The following is a 19,825-nucleotide window of genomic DNA, read 5'->3' as shown; positions in this document are numbered from 1 at the left end:
GCCATTGACGCTCCACTCCATTTGGAAGATCAGAAGTCAGAGTGGCCACACTGAGGGACAGGGAGGAACCCTGGGTCTTCTCTTCCGGTCACCTCAGCAGATTATCAAAGTGAACAGCATCAAATCAAAGAGTGGAGCCTGGGCCAGCCGCAGTCACCCGCACAGGGTGCTGACAGCCAGCTGCTCCATCGCACGCAGGTATCAAGTGAAGCTCCCTCTGTTATGCTCTTCCGTTTTCTCTGGCCACAGTGAAGGCTCCAGTTACTGTGGCTTTGACAGATAAGACGATTTGGGCAGCTCCCCAAAAGTGGAAAGCCTGAGTCCCATGACAAGGTGTTAGATTCTGAGAGTCCGAGAGGGAGCTGTGGAACCACCTGCCCCGGGCTCAGCAGCAGACCTTTGAGGGGGAAAGCTGGCCTGTCACACCAACTCCTCACCAGCCACCAGGTGCCTTATCTACCTCTGTGCTCACAAGCTGGGGAACAGAGAGGCTAAGAGACCAGCAGCCATTTCATGGTCCCTGCAGCCCTGCTTTGAGAGAGGCAGCCTCTCTCAGAGCCTGGAATGGCTCTCCTCTGAAGTATATCCTCTGAAGTAAATCCCTCAACTGGTAAATTATGGACTGTCATAGACTCAAACTCTGCTTGAAGGCTTTCAAGAGTGGAAACTGATCCCAAGACTTGTCTGCTGGCGTTAGGCCCACGGGGTGGGTGGCCACATGGAGTTGGCTGTGATCTGATGAAGCCAGTGGACAGAAGAGCGTGCCTGGGAGGGGTTTCCAGGACTGAGTGAGTGCTGTACCCCACAGGACACAGGAGCTATTGCCTGTTGTGCCTTGGAAGGTGGAGGAGGAGGAAGGCCTTCATTGTGGAGCAGGAGACCACCACGCCTTCCCTCACCGCTTTCTGTGACTTGCTCCTAAGCCTTGGGCAGAAACTACTTGGTCACTGAGCTATGGAAGTTCCTTGTGATGCATCTATTTTGATGCTGCCTTTACCATGTGGTGTAATTTTGTTTCTGGCATTTTTTTTTTGGCACACTATCAGAAGGACAGGCATAAGATGGGATACCACGCCACAGCTCACCATTCCAGAAAGAAACGAGATGCATAGAGTATACTGTGCATTCCAGCCCAGTGCTGCTTTTTTGACCAGAACAGATGAGCAAACCAAGAAGGAAGCACTTTGCCTGTCATTCCTAAATTCTGCACTGACTATAATACACACCAGTCAGTAAATGGCAGATGGTGGTCTTAAGGGCTGTCTCTTGGGATATGCAACTCTTGAGTCACTCCCTCGGAGGGGACTTTTCTGATTCACCTGGCAGAGGCCTGTTTTGTTGGAATTCCAGATGGCATAGCCAAGAGTGCCTATGAAGAGAGAGGAGGTGGTCTCTGGGGAATCCAGCAGCGTGTCACAAACCAGGAAGCATCCCAAAAGAAGTGGGAGTCAGAGGAGCAATTCTTGACATCCTGACTTTGGTGTTCATGAGAAGGCATCAGGTCTGGGAGGAAATGCAGAACGCAGTTGTGATGCGGAGCTGCATATCCGTTCTCAGTGCAGGCTCCAGAGTGTAGTAGAAAGTGTGGGTGTTGGGGAACAGATCTGGTAAATGTGGGCAAGGCTGATGCCAATACTGCAGGCTAAACAGAGTTTTTCCAAAAGCCGTTGCTTTTGGAAAACTGTCATGGAGCTCATCCAAAAGCCTCGGCGGCATCTCTCAGCCAGCAGACACTTTTCCCTGCTGACCTGGGGCAGTGCGGCTGGGCATAAATTAAAGACTTGCTTTAATTTTCAAGGGCCTCATAATGCTCCATAGGGTTCCCATGAGGGTGAAGCAGAGTCAAGAAGGACTCCCGAACCCATAAACATTTGGGGGAAATGTGTTTTTCCTATACTGGAACTTGAAATTGTTCAATCTCCCCACATCCTGATGGTTTCCAGGCCTGGAGCTCCACAGGGGTAGGCGACATGGTGGAAAGGCCCGGGCTCCTGTCCTTGCTGGAGGTTTGACCTGGCTAAGTCACTTTACCTCATCAAAGTTGTGAAGCTGTAAAGGGTTATGAAGTTGTGAAGGGTTGTGAAGATCAAATAAGATGACACCTTTGAAAATGCTTTGCCAACTCTAACTTTTCCTTTAATATATTTTTATGAACTGGGTCCTTGACTTTTGTGTCTTTTTGAAGAAACTGAGCAACTAGAATATTTCACTGGCATGGGTTTAAAACTATTATTATTACTGTCATTATTTTGAGACAAGGTCTCACTCTCTCCACCAGACTGGAGTGCAGTGGTGCAATCTCAGCTCACTCCAGCCTTGACCTGGGCTCAAGCGATCCACCTCAGCCTCCTGAGTAGCTGGGCCCAAAGGCATGTGCCACCATGCCTGGCTAATTTTTGTATTTCATTTTATTTTTGTAGAGATGGGGTTTTGCCACATTGCCCAGGCTGATCTCAAACTCCTGGGCTCAAGCAAGCCACTTGCTTTGGCTTCCCAAAGTGCTGGGATTACAAGTGTGAGCCATGTGCCCGGCCTGGGTTTCAAATTATTATGTGATAATGGCTCTAACTTCAATTAGGCACTGCATTGTATATGGCAATTTCAAACACCATTTCTGGGGAAGAATTAAATGGTGGCCAATCTATAACTTTCCAAAGTGAGGAGATTCAGTTTGTTGTACTCCCCTCTTTCTTCTTCTTGCCACACACCTGGTAGTTCTAGGACCAGACATTTTGAGATAACTCAACGATTACATGAAACAAAGGCTCTTGAAGTCTTACAGGAAAGGAAGCTGGTTTGAACCAAGCTTGAGATGCCCACTGTGAACTCTGCAGAGCCCTGACATGGACACACTGCTCAGGGGGTGGGTTGGGCTGGGACTGGGGCCGGCCAGTGTTGGGAGATGCAGCCAGCATCTACAGAGGAGGTTTATGTTACCCCAAGAATTCCTAATGTTCTGGAAATTACCAGATATGCACAAAGACCCCATGAGCCCACTGCAGTTTCCAAAAATGAATTCCCTCACATGGATAAGGATATGCAAGACACAATGACTACAGCAAAGATCAGAGCGTTATGACTTACCCTGTCAACAGGACCCACGCCCAGAAAGATGACCTCATCGGGGCCGATTCGTGACTCCTCACACAACTGATTTTTCCCATCAGGTACAATCTTACACACTGAAAACGGAGCATTGGCTGGGGCTTCTCTGAGTGGGAAGAGACTGGAACCCTTGGGCGGGAAGGGCGTCGGGTTTGGGGTGGAGACAGCCACACACCAGCCAGCCCAGGGGTGGGTGGGTTGGTCTCTCTCTCTCTCTCTCTCTCAGAGGGGCTGGGCTGGAGACAGGGAAGCTCTCAACCCCAGAGTAGTGGTACTTAAGCCTCCAATTAATAGCATCAACAGGTCCAGAGTTGCAAAACAATGACCTTAAGATCCTCAATATAACCTCATTGTCACTTCCTCTGGTTACAGCCACTTAATCCATTAGATTAAGGGAAAATATTCCTGCCATTGCTCAGATGTTTCTTTTTGCGGAGACACTCTTGGAAACCAGGCAACTCTTACAATTCATTTGCTACCATACTATGATAATGATAGGTGCTGTTTACCAAACATGAGCATGGTGGCTGCCATATAACTAACTACCCACTGTTACTTCTAACAATAGTATCACCAGGCCCAATATACAAAAGAAAAACTCAGGTTCAGAGAAGAACTTCTCTGAGGTCACAAAGAAAGGACTTGGACACCCTAGCCCGAGGTCAGGGGCTTCTGAGGGCAGGGTCCCCTGCCACACCGCCTTCCCCAAAGGAGTCACCATCACCTTTGGGTTACTGAGTTAAGCAAGAAGGTTGCTCCTTTACCCAGCTTGTTTATCACAGGTCACCAGCTTCCCAGTTTCCACATATGACAGTGCCCCACACCACTGAATGTTTTTACCTATATAATTTCTAGCAACTTAACCTGAACTTGTACCATTTTACCACTTCCTCCCAGAGCCTCAGCTGGCTGCAGTTGCCAATCGAGGAGTTCCGTAGAGAACTGAAGATCAGAGAGAGGGCAAGTCCTTTCAAACTCATCTTTTCTACCCTTTGCTCTGCACTGCTTTGGGTGACTTTGATCTCTGGGAGGCGCACACTCCCTCAGATGCGGGACAGGCACATTGCCAAGCAATACAGTTTTAAATTCCTTTGCAAACAAATAAACAAAAAAATCCTTGATAATCTTGCCCTGCAAGCTTTTAGCTCTGAAGCTCCTTTTTATAGATTTTTTTAAAGCAACTTATTTTCAAACATTTGTAATATTTTGAAATATGCATAGCAATCTTCACCTCTATACCATCTGGCTGCTTTACAAACAGTAATTGCTCTGAGTCAGGCTGATCTCAAAAAAGTAAAAGGACACAAGTGGGCTCCTCACTGAAGTTTACATGACATTTGCATGTTGCTCTAGTGCTTCTCAAACAAAAGAAGCGGCTCAGCATGTGTGGGAGTGAGGGAGCCAGTGCTTCGGAAGGGTTGCCTATCATATTCTTCAGAAAGCAAACAGCTGGATGCTGCTGTCCTCGTGCAGACACCACTATGCTTAGAGCGGGTCCTATCAAATTAGGATTTCTTTTAAGAACTTTAGTGAGGCCCAAGATACATTTCATACACAAAGCAAGCACAGGTGCTGCCTGTGCGGCTGTGCAGGTGAGCCCTCAGCGGGATGCACTGTGGAACTCAGAGCAAGTGCCTTACCTTCTCTGAGCATTTCCCAGTCATCCCCAGGCAGAAGGCGAGGTTGCCCAGTCCTGGGAGACCCTGCACCTCAGTCTGCTGGACTGCAGACAGGTGGGAGGCCCCACAGCCCCTTACCAAGCAGGCTGATGCCCAGCCGGGACAGGCCCTGTCGAAGCCCCTCGCCCAGGCTCTCGGGGAGCTGCCGCCGCCACTCCTCCTGCCGGTTGTAGTGCTCCTCATCCAGTGAGAGCCGGTCCATGTTCCGGGCCAGGCTTGTGGCCAGGTTGGTGATGGATGTGAGGGTGCCTGAGGGAATAAGAGCATGGGGTTAGCCTCCTTGTCACATACATGAGGGACCCCAAGGCAGTAGTTTCAGAGGCAGTGGGAACACTTGTGGGCCCTCTTGGACATGCCCAGTGGCAAGTGATGGTGGCTTCCTCTCAGGCAATTTGAAGAAAGAGTCTTAAGAGGTAAACAACTGGGGCGGTGGCTCACGCCTGTAATACCAGCACTGTGGGAGGCCAAGACAGGAGGATTGCTTGAGCCTAGCAGTTTAAGACCAGCCTGGGCAACATGGCAAAACCCTGTCTCTATGAAAAGTTAAAAAATTAGCTGGGTGTGGTAGTGCACATCTGTAGTCTCAGCTACTCAGGAGGCTGAAGTGGGAGGATTGCCTGAGCCCAGGACGTCAAGGCTGCAGTGAGCTGCAATTGCACCACTGCACTCCAGCCTGGGTGGCACAGTGAGATCTTGTCTCAAATAAGATACAATAAAATTTAAAAGAAAATGAGGTAAAGAGGAACACTTGCCCACAGGGGTGATGACACTCTTCAAAGGGGAAGAATCACAGGTGCCAGAGAGCAGCCTAGAGTTTCACATGAAACTATCCTTCACTATAATTGAATTTGTCAAGGTTTGATTAAAACAGTATTGATGCCTTCATTGAGGCCCAATTTTGAAGGTTAAAATCTGCCTGCTCTGATTTTAAAGGGTAAAGTTACGTTGCTAAATTTTAGAAAGATGATAAAGAAATATTTCAACTTTAGGAATAAATTTTATTCCCTCCCTATAACTTCAGTAATAACAAAGGGGGAGATACTAAACCTTATCATTTGCCATTCTGAGGATGTAATTATTGTGCCATGGAGAATATGTGCAATTTTGATATTCAGGATATTAACTGAAAAAACAGTGAGGGGAATAAAGGGAGTAAATCATGTGAGAGCCGTGAATCTGTCTGGTTTTCCTAAGGAAGGCTGTTTTAGCATTTGGTCACAACAGCCACAATTCCTCTAGCAGGTCTGCACACGTCTCAGTGAGCAAAACTGAGCGACTTTCATGTACAGATCTGGACGCTAACAAACTAGCTCATCTGTTATTGCAGGTCCAGTTTCAGGAAGAAATGCTCAATGTCGTTTTTGCAGCTGCATCTTTACCAGTAATCTGAAAAGAAAAATATCTGCGTGCGTGCACACACATAAGGATGCCAACAAACCAAACAGATTTTGCTAAGAGAAGAAGAGAACAAGTGTAAAAAACATTCAGTGAGTCAGTAGGCTGAAAATACCGCTGAGGTTCAATTTAGCAGGTGTTGGTTGTCTTATTTTAACATAAAAACAACAGAACCACAGAGATTCCAGTGTCAAGAGTGAGCAGTCTGCCAGTGACTCCTGGGGTGGATTTCTGCAACTCAGCCCCCAGGCCTCCCAGATGATTTGAGGCCTGGGGGAGTGTCCTTTTCATTGTCCGTGGAATTTGTTTTTATGACTCTGGCTGTTCTCTTGCCAGCCCTCCCACCCATAGTCCCTCACCCTCTCTATGGATCACGCATTCTCCTATTTCAAGATCAAGTCTTCTTTTGTGCCTTACAGAGACTTCTATAACCTGTCCTATGGCCTATGGTCGGATGCCTTTTACGGGAAGAAGCCCTTTGCCCTGTTTTCCTTGCCTCCCACTGAGAAGAAAAGGGGACTCAGATGGCCCTTGTTAGTTCCCAAGTCTCTGCGAAGCTGACCAAAATAACATCAAGCAAACACACACAGATAAAATTAAAACACTGTCCTTGTGGGAAAGCACTTTGGCCTCCGTGCCTGATGACCTGTCTGGGCCACAAGATGGCACTGTTTACATGGCGTGCTAGAGAAAAGTTGGCTGTTTCACCCCGAAATCTGCTTCCATGTCAGAATGTATCCATATCCTTCAGAAAGTTATGACAACTGTATCTACATTTAAAAAAATATGGAGGCAACACAGTGTAGGGTTTCTGATGTTTAGCAGAAATCCTGAACACCTTTAATATTTCTGTGTTTATCACATGGAATAACAGTTGAGCCAATCCTTGTTTTCCCAATGGGAGGCTTAAAATTCTGAAGTTTCTGAAACATTTTCACACACCACAGTCAAGTACTGATCTGTTCAAAACATAAGACATTATATTATGAGCTTTGTTACAAATCCAAACTCTCACTGCAAGCTAACAGGCCAAAGCTAGAGGCAATCTGAACGCACATTCTTTAAAAAAAAAAAAAAAAAGGGAAGGAGTAAAGGCATTATTGCAAGGAACGGAAACCGCTACCTTTGGAGATGTGCTTTACAAACGATGTAGTCCCTCTGGAGACGCCACTCACGAAGGCTCCGGGGCCCCGGGTCAGCCCCTCGTACGGAAGCCTGAAGAAGTCGGCGACCCCGTTCCCGATGCTTCTCACCAGGCTTGCAGGGCTGCCAATAATCTCCAGAGACCCAACTACCCAGCCTGCAATGGACCAGAGGGAAGGGGTGATTGAAACCTCAAATGCAGAACTTTCAACATTTGTGAAAAAGTGACCCATTTCCCCTGCAATTCATTTTTTCACACTGGAATTGGGAAAGTAATCCATTTCTTTGGAAGAAAATAAGGGAAATAAGTCATTCCCTGTGAATTCATAAATGGCAAACTTTCATACTTTATAAATCAAAGTGATCCCCTGATGGCCCCACAAATGGCTTTAATATAACTGCCTGGCCCGAGCCTCCCATATTCCTGCTAACAGGGGTCCATGTGCTGGGGACGCACTCTGCCACCACCTGAGGAAGGGCGCCTTCTTGGGCTGCAGGTGTTTGCAGGCGGGAGGTTCTCTCTAAAGCCTCCCCGGGACAGAGGCGGCACCAGGATAGGAGGAGATGCCTGGTCGGGGGTGGCCAGATGCTCAATGGTGTGTTGCAAAGGGGATGCAAACTTCTGACAAGAATGGAGGGGTTGTTTTTAATCTTTCCCAATCCTACTGAGTTGAGTGCTTCCCTTTGGAGCAGAGCTAGAGCCAGACAAATGTCTTGGACCCTTCAATCCCAGCTCCGGTTATGTAAACCCTGGCGACAAGGACTTTTTTTTTTTTTTTTTTTGAGATTGAGTCTCACTCTTTTGCCCAGGCTGGAGTGCAGTGGTGTGGTCTCGGCTCACTGCAACCTCTGACTCCTGGGTTCAAGCGATTCTCCTGCCTCAGCCTCCCAAGTAGCTGGGATTACAGGCACATGCCACCACGCCTGGCTTTATTTATTTATTTATTTATTTATTTATTTATTTATTTATTTATTTATTTGTATTTTTAGTAGAGATGGGGATTCACCATGTAGGCCAGGCTGGTCTTGAACTCTGTGACAGGGACATTCTGATGAGGTTAGTGAGAGGGGAGTGTTCACCTGTGCCTGTCCCAGGAGGGCAGCTTTGGATCTGGTTTCCTCCTGAAGCTTGGGCTGACCAGAAGCTGGCCTGCCACACAGCCATTGCTGCCCCATGGGAACGTGGCTGTGTGTGGAGTCCCGCAGGCACTGCTCTTACCCTGGCTCCCTGGGGTGGGGATTTGGGGATGTAGGCCCCAAAAATTGGAGGGGCAAGTGAGGGCCAGGAGAGAGGAGTCCAAAAAGACAGCTTTCTCTGGGAAGCCACCAACCTCCCCAGCCTGGTGCTCAGAGCCTGGCAATGGGAAGCCTGTGGGGACAGGACTGGGTGGGAGCCATCCCTCCTTCACCAGCAGGCTCTGAAGAGGAGGGCAGTCCTGTGACAGAGATCTGCAGCTCAGTGATCTGAGGGGATCGGGAAGGTGAGGACACAACAGCCAAGGTCCCGAAGAATCCCATGCCCAGCCCATGAAGAGAGGGACGTTCTTAAATTTTGAGCCCTCCTCCCTTCTCTGGAACGTTCGGATGATAACACTAGGGCTTAGGGCAAAGGAGGGAATAATTTCTGGAAGATAAAGATTACAAATGAGAGGCCCTATGGATGCCAGGCATTCAACACATTTAATTCTCACAGTAACTGCAAGAAAAGTATTCTCTCCCTTCAAATCAGTGCAGGTTAGCTGGTGACTGAGCTGCTGCCTGGGTCAGGGAATGGACCAGGCACAGGAGGCAGAGGTGCATGCAACATGGTGGTACTGCTTCCATGGCCTCACAGGCAGGAAAAGGGGGAGACTGAGGCTTGGAGACTAAGCCAACTGCTCATAGTCCCCTGGATGATCCACCTGTGGGCTGGGTTTCCAACCCAGGTTTTCCTAATTCCGAAGCCCACCCACCTCTTCCTTCTGTGAGCTCAGGCTGCAAAGGTAGGCAAAGGAGCTGGGGAGGCTGTGGAATATTCCTCCATGGAGGGCCTTCTCTGGAGGTAAAGAAACAGCAGATTCCCTTTAGCCCTGAATGGCTGTAAGGGTGTACCTAACGGCAGAAGGTTGGTCTAGAAACATCTTAATTCCCCATCTCTCCAACGAGTCCATGTATAAAAGAAAAGAGAGTAGCTATGGCCAAGCAGTGTCCCCCATGACAGGCCTGTTCAGTTTGGTGCCACGGGTGCAGAGAGGGAGTGGGAATCTGCCTTGGCCTCCTCCTCCTGCCAGTGGCAGGTTCTCCCCTGTGGTGGGGTTGGAATCCTTGAAGCCTGAAGCCACTGCCTGATAGAAGGGCTATGTGGAGGCCAGAGCTACATCTCAGTGGCATCTGAGCTGGACAGAAGAGGGCAGACAGATCCAAAGGTACTCCTTTATTGTCCTGCAATAGCAAATCTATCTTTTGCTTGGTCATTTGGAAATTGTGTTGAAGAAGGGAGTCTGCCTGGCTCCTATCAAACTAAACCTTTGGGTTAGAGAGGGGCCTCAGGATAAAGACCACATGCATTCCTTCAGACAGGGTCAGTTACTGATTTCCAATTACTATTTATTTTCATTCTGCCTCTCCTACCTCTACCTTTTTTAGTTGTTTAATTTTTAAAATATTTTTTATGTTTTTGGAAATGGAGTCTCGCTCTGTTGCCCAGGTTGGAGTGCAGTGGTGCGATCTTGGCTTACTGCAACCTCCACCACCCAGGTTCAAGCAATTCACCTGCCTCAGCCTCCCAAGTAGCTGGGACTACAGGCGCACGCCCCCATGCCTGGCTAAATTTTTGTATTTTAGTAGAGACGGGGTTTCACCGTGTTGCCCAAGCTGGTCTTGAACTCCTGAGCACAGGCAATTCACCCACCTCAGCCTCCCAAAGTGCTGGGATTACAGGCATGAGCCACTGCACCTGGCCTGTTTATTTTTAAAATCTCTTCAAGTTGATACCACAGCTTCCCTAGAAATGAGGTAAGGGTGTTTTCCATGACAGGCAGGGGCACTCTGACCCAAGTGAGATGTGAGTGGGCAACTTGCCCACCTGCAGCCAGCTCTCTCCCTTCCCTCGACAAGGATCACCTGGGAGTCTGGAGCCTCCAGCATCTTCCCATTTCCTACTCCTGCAATCACTGCTTTCTTCCAGATGATCTTCAGATTGTCCATAGATTTTTAGTGACAGAGTTTCCAACAGGCTCTGAAAACTTGTCCCTCTATATTAGAATCCCTTATGTTGGTATACAGTGAGATTGGAATGGCAGCTTAGAGGATTTTTAGGTGAATTATATAAAATTCAAATAGAATGTTCTTGTGAAAGCTCATTAAAAATATAAACCAAAACGAAGAGCTCGTTTTTAGCACACGGGCTGCACGGCCCATTACTTGGTGCCACAGGTAGAGTTTCCCTGCTGCTTACTGCACTGCTGCGTCGTGCAGAGACTGAATGGGAGCCTTCGTCCTTGCCGGGCCTCAGACTGGAGCTCAGTAACCTACGTGCCTGCTGCTTATGTGAAAAAGCAAAGATTGCCTGAAGGGAAAGTTTCTGGAATTGTTTATAAATACACCCATCTGTTAAATTTGAAATGTGAACTGCTTATTTTTAAATAAGTTTTTAGCAAGAGGGAAATGTTTTCTTCATTGTTGTGCAAGCTATCAAGACAACAGGTCTGCAGGACCCTCTCCCTGATCTTGTTGTTATCTTTTATAAAAGAGTCTAGATAACCCTAGTAAGTCTATGAATTTCATTATGGAGAAAATGTAATCTGACCAATATGGCAATAACACAGGTTGTTTACTGCTACAATCTTAATCTTATATGGGAACGCATTCACAAAGTACAGCTTTACAAAGAGGATAGAACAAAGGCTCTCTCCTCTGTGACTTTCAGAAAGTAAGATTTCCATGTTTTTTATTGGAAAGGGCTGACAAGGCTAACTCTGGATGCTGTTCTTTGCTTGAATTTCTGGGAGCCCAATTATCAAACTAAAACTGCTTTAGAGTGAACTTGGCTCAGGAACACACACTGTGATGCTGATTACCATAATGTTCCCTGAGACCACATGGTTCCCACCACTCAATCTTTATTTTTTGGGACAAGGTCTTGCTCTGTCACCCAGGCTGGAGTGCAGTGATGTGATCATAGCTCATTGTAGCCTCAAAGTCCTGGGCTCGAGCAATCCTCCCACCTCAGCCTCCATAGTAGCTGGGACTACAGGTGCACGACACCACACCTGGGTAATTTTTTAACTTTAATTTTTTGTAGAGACGAGGTTTCACCAGTTGGCCAAGCTGGTCTTGAACTCCCGTGCTCAAGTGATCCTCCCACCTCAGCCTCCCAAAGTGCTGGGATTACAGGTATGAGCCACTGCGCCCGCTACCCACCAGTCTCTAGGACACAGTAGTCCCTCTACAAAATTTTGCATGCATGTTCAAGCCAGCCCCTGCAGACTTTTCCAGCCAGACTGAAGGAATCCTTACCTTTCCCACAGAGTCCCTGAGAAACAGCAGCCCTCAGCCTGCAATAGGCCACTTGCCTGGCCCCAGAGAGTGGAAGGGCCATTCCTTCTCTTTGAGCTCAGGTCTGTGGAGAGGCTGACACACTCACAGCCTTCGCTTTGCCAGCTGTCTAGACAGGCAGTACAGCACTGGATAGATAGAGGGCTCAATGTGCATCTTACGAGCACACAAATCCTCTGAATTTCTCACCTGCTGCTATTCATGAATAGCAATGAAGAAAACTAATAAACAAGAACTGGACTTCTTTTAGGCCCAGGGACTGAAGACCTGGGCTAGCTTTCCTGGTTGCTCTAGGGTGCTAAGAAAGGGTTCTGTGCCTGCAAGGTGCTAAAAAAAAGTGTTTGCTAAACTGAACTAAAATTCTAAGTTACAGAACAGCTACTACTGCTCGAATGTTAATTAAATGGCAAGCAAAATGCTGGATACCTCACATACTTTCATCTGATCCTCTCAGAAATCTTCAAAGCCATTTTATCGATGAGGAAATGGAGACTCAGGAAGAAGGTTCAATAACTTGCCCAAAGTCTTACAGCTAACAGTGGCAGGCTCTATATTTAGATCCAGTTGTGTGTGACTGTAAAGCTCAGGTGTGTTACCTCTTGCCAATTGCTTCTTTAGGTCTTGAAATGAGGTGCTACCCCCAAGCGTGTCATTTCTGCCCAGGCTCTAGCTCATCACAGACCCTCAGCTTGTGTTCTTACCTGCTCTGAAAAGGGCCCCCGCGGCATAGTGCATTGCCAGGGCGTGCACAAGCTGCCTTGCAGTGGTGAAGACGGGTCCTCTTTCAAACACCGAGAAGGAGAGAGGAGTGTGGTCTGAGGCTATGTACAGCTTGAGGGAAGCATGGATGCTGACGAGCAAATTCACTGGCTGGATCACCAGTTTCCGTAACTTCACAGGATTCACCAAGGCCCTGGCGTGCTGTGTGACCTGCACGGGCAACATCTGTTTACCCCCAGAGAGGTGCGTGGAGTGACCAGCCAACCTGCTGTTAGGAAGGTAAGTGTCAAACAAAGTCTTGATGTAGTATACAAATGTGTCTTCCACATACAACCGAGCAGGTTTTAATTCAAAGCTGAACTCGTTAATATCACAGAGGATGCTCTTGCCTTCATTTAAGGTGATGCAAAGTTTGATAAAACAGTTTTCCTTGTATTCTTCCAGCTCTTTGTTAGATATGAGGAGACTCTGCATTTTAGAACACTGAATGGGTTCTGCTTTTTCTCCCTGGCAGACTAAGACAGCAAAGTGGAAATTGGATTTGTTATAAAGCTGGTTGTCTAGCTGCAGGTCCCCACAGCAGATCTCCACACAGTAAAGTTCAAACAGCGCAGCCGCAGGCTCTTCCCTAGGGAGGGGACCAGCTCCCGGGGCCATGCAGAGAAAAACATTGTCCAGTGTGAGTCTCAGAAGCTCAGGTGATGCTTTGTGGTGGGTGAGGTCATCAAACACTGCCAGACTCAACTGAGTGATAAACATTTTGAATGTAACAATCTTCTCCTGGGCTCTAGAAGAGAAAGGGACAAGAACATTAGTCTCCCCCACTCACCTTTTCTTTCTCTCTTCTTTCTTTTTTAATGACAGTACCCTATTAAATACCTCCTGATGGGATATCAGACTCTCGTAAGAAACAAATAAGAACTCAACTTTCAGGACATTGTTTCTGGATGGAGCCCGTCACACTCCAACAGTATTGGGAAATGTTCCCAATGGGACTATTATAAGCTCTTGTCATGTTTCCGTATGTTTAAAACACTAGATTTTTACTCCAAAATCCCTCTGGTCTTTGTGTATTAATTCTCTATCATGATGATCACAAGACAGAAAGAGAGAAAAAGTAACTGAGACTCCCTAAATTGAAAAAGTCACGTGAGCAGAAGAAAAGTTAGCAGGAATTCCTGCCACAACTGCCCACCAACCATACCTGAGTGCATGCTTAGCTCTTCTCCATCTCCATTTCTGGGGTGGAACTACCCTTGCTTCTGTCTCAGGTGAACCCCTCTAAAGTGCACTAAATCACTCTGCTCTCACCTACTCAAAGACATCCCTCCAGCAACTCACACCCCTTTCCTCCATCATCTTTTTCTTCATTACTAGCAGCTTGTAAACATGCTGTCATCTCTCAGCTCAAAAAATCCCTCATGACTCCACTCTCTCCCTTAGCTACCACTCCTTTTTCTGATCCTCTCTATATAGAAACTCTAAAGTGTGTTCTATACACATTGTCTCCAACTCCTCTCCTTCCCTGCTCTCTAAGGCTTGCTCCAAGCAGCCTTTTGTGCCCCCATCCCCAGCCTAATAAAACAACTCCTGTCAAGGTCATCAGTGACTTCCATTTGGCTAAATCAAATGATGGACTTTCAGGTTTTTGCTTACTCGACATACTAACAAATAATGGCATTGCTGACAACTCCCTCCTCCTGGAAATACTTTCTTTCCTGTCTTCTCTCAGCTCTTCTACCTCTCTGACCACTCGTCCTCAGTTACCTATGGAGATCCCTCCTCCTCTCCCTGACCTCTTAAAGTGCCTAAGGCTCAGCCCTTGGTCCTCTTCTCACTCCCATCTTCACTGACTTCCTTGGGGATCTCATCCAGTCTCATGACCTAAAATACCATCTATATGTTGATGACTTCCAAAGTATACACTTAGCCTGGAGCTCCCCCCTGAACTCCAATCTTGTGTATCTACCTTTCACACAGTCATTTAGATGTCTAAATGACATCTCAGCTTATCATGTCTATAACCAATCTCTTGATCTTTCCTCCTAAACCTGCAGATAGTCTCTCTCATCTTAGTTAATGGCAACCATATCCTACCAGTTGCTCAGACCAAAAATTTGGATGTCATCCTTGATGCCTCTATTTTTAGCCATTCAATGTATTAGGAAAATCCCATTGACTTTTCCTTAGAAGTAGATCCAGAATCTGACTGTTTCTGACACTTCCACTGACACTTCCACTGACACCACTGTAGTCTAAGCCATCAGTGTCTCTAATATGAGCAACTGTAATCATCTCCTAACTAGTCTCCCTGCTTGCTTGTGCCCTTGTTTGTCTACAGTCTACTTTAACAAAGTGGCCAATGATCTTCTAGAAATTTAAGTCACAGTGTGTCACTTCTATGTTCAAAATGCTCCAATGAGTTCCTCATTTCGCTTATAATTAAAGCTAAGCCCTTCAATGTCCCAATGAGGTCTCCCTCCTTCTAGCTCTTACCTCCTGGACCTCATGCACTGCTACTTCCACTTCCATCCCCTCCACTGGGCCGACAACAGCCTCTTCCCTGTTCCTCCTCGATGCCAGGCACGTTGTTGCAGGCCTTTGAACTGGCTGTGCCCTTTGCCTGGGAAGCTTTTCCTTCAGATAGTCACATTACTAACCCCCTACTGCTTTCCAGTCTCCGCCCAAATATCAACTTCTCAGTGCAGCTTACCAACACCAATTTGTTTAAAACTACACTCTCCCAGTCCCTTGGCCCTGGCACTCCCAGCGCCTCTTACTGAGCTCTGTTTTCATCCCTGTAGAATGCTGACCTTCTACTGCACCATAACATTTCCTTTCTTTTTATGTTTACTCTCTACACCCCCCATCACCCTGCCCAATTCCATGCCTATGAGGAGAAAGTGATCTTCTCCAGGGCAAGGATTGGGCCTTTTTATTTATGGATGTATCCTCATCCTGTGGTAGGCATCCAGTAAGCCCTTGTAAAACATTTGTTGAATGAATTAAGGAAGTTCCAAGAAATACCTGTACTTTTCTCATGAAAGGTTGCTTCTATTGTCATTAACATTTATGCCCTAGATAAAATGTTTCTGAAAGTGTTGAATAAACCTGAAATTTTGTACTATACTAGTTAAAAGTTCATCTCCAATTTTGTTATGCTATTAATTTTTTATGAACACTTTTGGGCAAAGAAAACATCCTATCCAACATTGTTTGAAATATTATAAATTCAAATGAGCAGAATCCAAATTAATGACTTCTTAACCATATATGAGAAGCAATAAACCTCCCCCCAGCCCAAACCGAGATGTAGTTTCGCTCTGTTGCCCAGGCTGGAGTGCAGTGGCGTGATCTTGGCTCACTGCAACCTCCGCCTCCTGGGTTCAAGTGATTCTCCTGCCTCAGCCTCTTGCATAGCTGGGATTACAGGCACCTACCACCAAGGCTGGCTAGTTTTTGTCCTTTTAGTAGAGACAGGGTTTCACCATGTTGGCCAGGCTGATCTCAAACTCCTGACCTCAGGTGATCTGCCCACCTCGGCCTCCCAAAGTGCTGGGATTACAGGTGTGAGCCACCACACCCGGTTGCAATGAACTTTTTAAAAGAAAGATTTAAACAAATGTATGGAAGTTGGTGGTATTTATATTTTAATATTAAATTATTTTTTCTGATCATAAAATAAATGCTATTATAAGAAATCAAAATACAGAAATCAAATAATAATTAAATATTAAATAACTCATTAACCCCCCCCATATCTGTTACCAATTTTGATTGTTTTCTTTTCAGTCTTATTTCTAGGAATGTTTTCCGTGTGAGTATGTATACATATGTACTTATGTGTGTATGTATGTACAGATAACACACAACTAGGATCATATATATTCAATATTATATTCTACTTGTTTTTAGATTATATAATATGCATTTTCTATTCCATTAATATTCTTTGAGATCTACTTTTTGCAGTTGTAACATTTATAGTACAATTATAGTACATCTATTTCCCTATGGATGGGCATTTTTACTTTGAATATTTTGCCATTGTAACTGTGTGGTATCTCTCAGTGTATACATCTCTCTGTGTATATCTTTGCCCACTTCTCTACTTCCTTAACTCTTCAACTCTTAACACACTTAAAAGTGGAATGTCTAAGCCAAAAGGATTTTAAAGCTCTTAACATGTATTACTGAAGTGCTTTCCAGGAAATAGTACCAATTTACACTTTCACCAGGACTGGATATGATACGACATCATTGTTAATTTGATAAATTAGCATTTCTTTGATTACTTATATTTCCTCTTCTTAGAATTTTCTGTTTATGCCTATTGCCTCTATTTTTGTTTCTGTAAGGCTATCTTTATTCCTATTGAATTATGTGAATTCTTTTAAATTAAGAATATTAACTCTTTGTCTATTTCAAGTTTTTAAAACCTGATGGCAACATTCAGGTCAAAGTGGGGGTGGAAAATATGACTCTAAGAGGCGTATTTATATTTGATGTAGCTCTAATTGCTAAGTTTTATTATTAATTACTACACTGTCATGCAGATACAGAGGTATTAATGTGCATTTCATGCTAATAATAGTGGTATGATTCCAAGATGCATAGTTTGTAAATCAGTTTGTTAAACCTACCACAGAAGGAGTGGAAGTGGTATCTAGGAAAGATGGTTTATTGCTACCTATTGAAGGTATGATTTATTGCTAATAACCATATTTTTTATGGATTATGCGATAATTAACAAAAAGCTTTAATACATATGTAGAGATGACAAAAATAAATAGTAAGTTTACAACTTTATAACAGGAACACTTACTATGTTGTTACAGGGAAAATAATTAAACCTACCTATTGCTGTTGGTTAAAATAGGTCCTGCTTTTCCTTCTGGGGCCACAGTGATGAAGACTGTGCCACACTGATGTACAGTGTCCACATACACATAGCCAAAGCCAGTCAGGAACACAACCTGCAGAAAGAATATTCAAAATCTGATTAAAAAGAAGTAAGAAACACTACTGAAGTGGCTTGACTTCAGATGTCTCCAGTTCTGATTCAATACCACAAACAATTCCTGGTTATATTTCTTTATATCCATGTGTATGGGCTATTCAGTTGACTTGAAATGAAAAAAAAAATACCCAAAAGATCAAAACCAGATTTTTCAATATTCAGCTGTAAGGTTCATAGAAAAAAAATGATGGATGATGGGGCACGAGTGTCTTCATTCTCTGCTTCTTTGGAGTTGGCAAATAACTCTGTGTGGGCTGGAGTCCAGACATGGGGCCCGCTATATGTGTGCATATGAATCGTTGTGGAAAAAAACCCTAAAACTCGGGACTTGAAGTGCAATGCGCAAACAACTTTCAGGCTCTTGGGTGTGAACTTACTACTATGGGCATGTCCTTCTGGACTAGGGACACAAAAACATACCTCAAAACTCACCTAAAAACATATCACAATCCCTCCAGGGTCTTTTGCATAACTTGTAACAAGAATGGTAGATATAAGTTAATTTGTTCAGAGTAAAAAATTAATTTTTCTAACATGAAAAGATGGACTAAGACCTAGAAAAAAGCTCTACCTCAGGATCCAGGTGCCAGACAGCAGAACAAATACCCCTTCAGTATTAAATAGCTAGTTGCTTAAATGGGTAAATATTTGAAAACAGAACAAGGCTATTTAAAAAACAACTCCAAGAACATCATGTTCACAGCCAGGATTACCTGAGGGTAGGGGCAAAATCCTCCTTATGCTTGGGAAGGCTGGTTCTGATGATTTGCAGTATCAATTCAGTCCAAGTCTGGGCCCTTTGTTATTATTAGGGCAGCAAATAAAAGCAGACAGACTGAAAAATCCTGGATGACGGAACAAAGGTAGGCTCTTGCTTGACCAACAATGAATATATTCTAATTTTGATCACATGAAGAAGCACCAAAGTGTACAAAGAACCACAGGAGAAAGCCACAGAGTCACATTTGGAAGCAACTTCAAGGTCGCTGGCCTTCTTTCTCATGCAATGACTTTCTCATGGACTTCAGAAATTCAGAATTTCTGACCATCTTCAGCATGTAGGTTACCTGGATGTCATCTCTGCCTTCTGCCTCTGCTCCTTGCTGCAGCCCAGCCCCTCCAGCTCTGCCTGGTTCTTCCACTGCTGTCTTCCTTTTCATTCTACAGCCTCTGCTTCAGCTGAGGCCCTTGTCTGCCACTCACTACTCACTATGCCTAGAATATACTTTTCCCCATACAAGTCCTTTCAAAAGCCTGTATGTCTTTGTGCATACAGCTTAAAGGATAGCTTACTCCATAAAGCCATCTTTAATTTTTCGATTCCCTTCTGGACTGACACCTACTTCTACATTCTAAAACAATTCTAACCATATTTCTATTTGACCAAAAATATCATTGTCTGTACTACAGTTACTTGTTTATGTGCCTGACCCCATTATTAGATTGTAAACCTCTTGACAGCAGAAATGGAGTCCAGTTTTTCTATCTGTATTCTCTATGAACACATTTCCCAAATGGACTGTTTTGCAAAAATATCTTTTTCAAAAGACTTGTATTCTGAATTTGCCCTATTTGTTCCAGGGTAAAAATTAAACTTACAATAAAATTTGAGACTAAAACATAATTAATGGCTTAAAAATGGCTCGGCTCATGAATCTAAAACAAAAGAGATATTCTTTAAGAAATATTCCTATTTATAAACCCCATCCCTTGGTATGATACATAAGGTAAATCAATTGCTGTTCTTTACTAGGTTGAATGATATGAAATTATCTACTCAGTAGAAACCTTTTTAAGTCCCATGCTCCCATCTCATATTCCTTTTCCTCAGTCACTGCACACAACTTCAGGACCCCTTAGAGGAGAGAGGGAGGGGATGCGAATAGAGAAATATTTACTGTTCTGCTCTGTCTCAAAGTGATCTTCAGGTATTATGAAATGAGGATACTTACACTTTCTAGAATAATAAACCTAAGGTAAGGTGATGGTTTCTGTTAAACACCCCAAGGACCTTCTGAAGGCAAGCAAATTAACCTGAACTTTCACGTTACTTCTGGCCAAAAACCTAGACTCTCGAGGGAAATTTTTGCTTGTTGTCCCTTTCACTCACTGCTATGAGTGGAAGAGACACAGACTTGAGTCTATCCTTGTCTTTTCACATTTAGAGAAACAACTTACACCTTGTAGCCTTTTGTATAATGGCAGCTCTAGGGGTTTGAGAGTTAGG

General features: G+C 44.9%; 1 protein-coding gene and 1 long non-coding RNA gene across 35 annotated transcripts in view; one reads left to right on the top strand and one right to left on the bottom strand.

Moving 5' to 3' along the window:
- Positions 1–19,825, bottom strand: part of VPS13B (vacuolar protein sorting 13 homolog B) — an 857,597-nt gene that overhangs the window by 10,619 nt on the left and 827,153 nt on the right. For all 34 annotated transcript variants that reach the window (XR_012416558.1, XM_073999176.1, XM_073999180.1 and 31 more), the window contains 4 exons: positions 17,436–17,554; positions 12,560–13,365; positions 7,303–7,479; positions 4,863–5,033 (listed from right to left, as the gene is read on the bottom strand). Coding sequence is in view for 33 of the 34 variants with exons in the window: in XM_073999176.1 (XP_073855277.1) it covers positions 4,863–5,033; positions 7,303–7,479; positions 12,560–13,365; positions 17,436–17,554 (1,273 nt within the window). In the remaining variant the exon portion in view is untranslated. The remainder of the gene's footprint in view (positions 1–4,862; positions 5,034–7,302; positions 7,480–12,559; positions 13,366–17,435; positions 17,555–19,825) is intronic.
- LOC141407440 (uncharacterized) lies at positions 12,720–15,710 on the top strand. The gene is made up of 2 exons (XR_012416561.1): positions 12,720–12,857; positions 13,443–15,710. It is a non-coding gene; the product is annotated as an uncharacterized lncRNA (long non-coding RNA).

Source organism: Macaca fascicularis, chromosome 8 (assembly GCF_037993035.2).
Source record: "Macaca fascicularis isolate 582-1 chromosome 8, T2T-MFA8v1.1".
NCBI lineage: Eukaryota > Metazoa > Chordata > Mammalia > Primates > Cercopithecidae > Macaca > Macaca fascicularis.
Note: the sequence above shows the minus strand (reverse complement) of the source record. Positions and strands in the feature narration are given on the sequence as shown.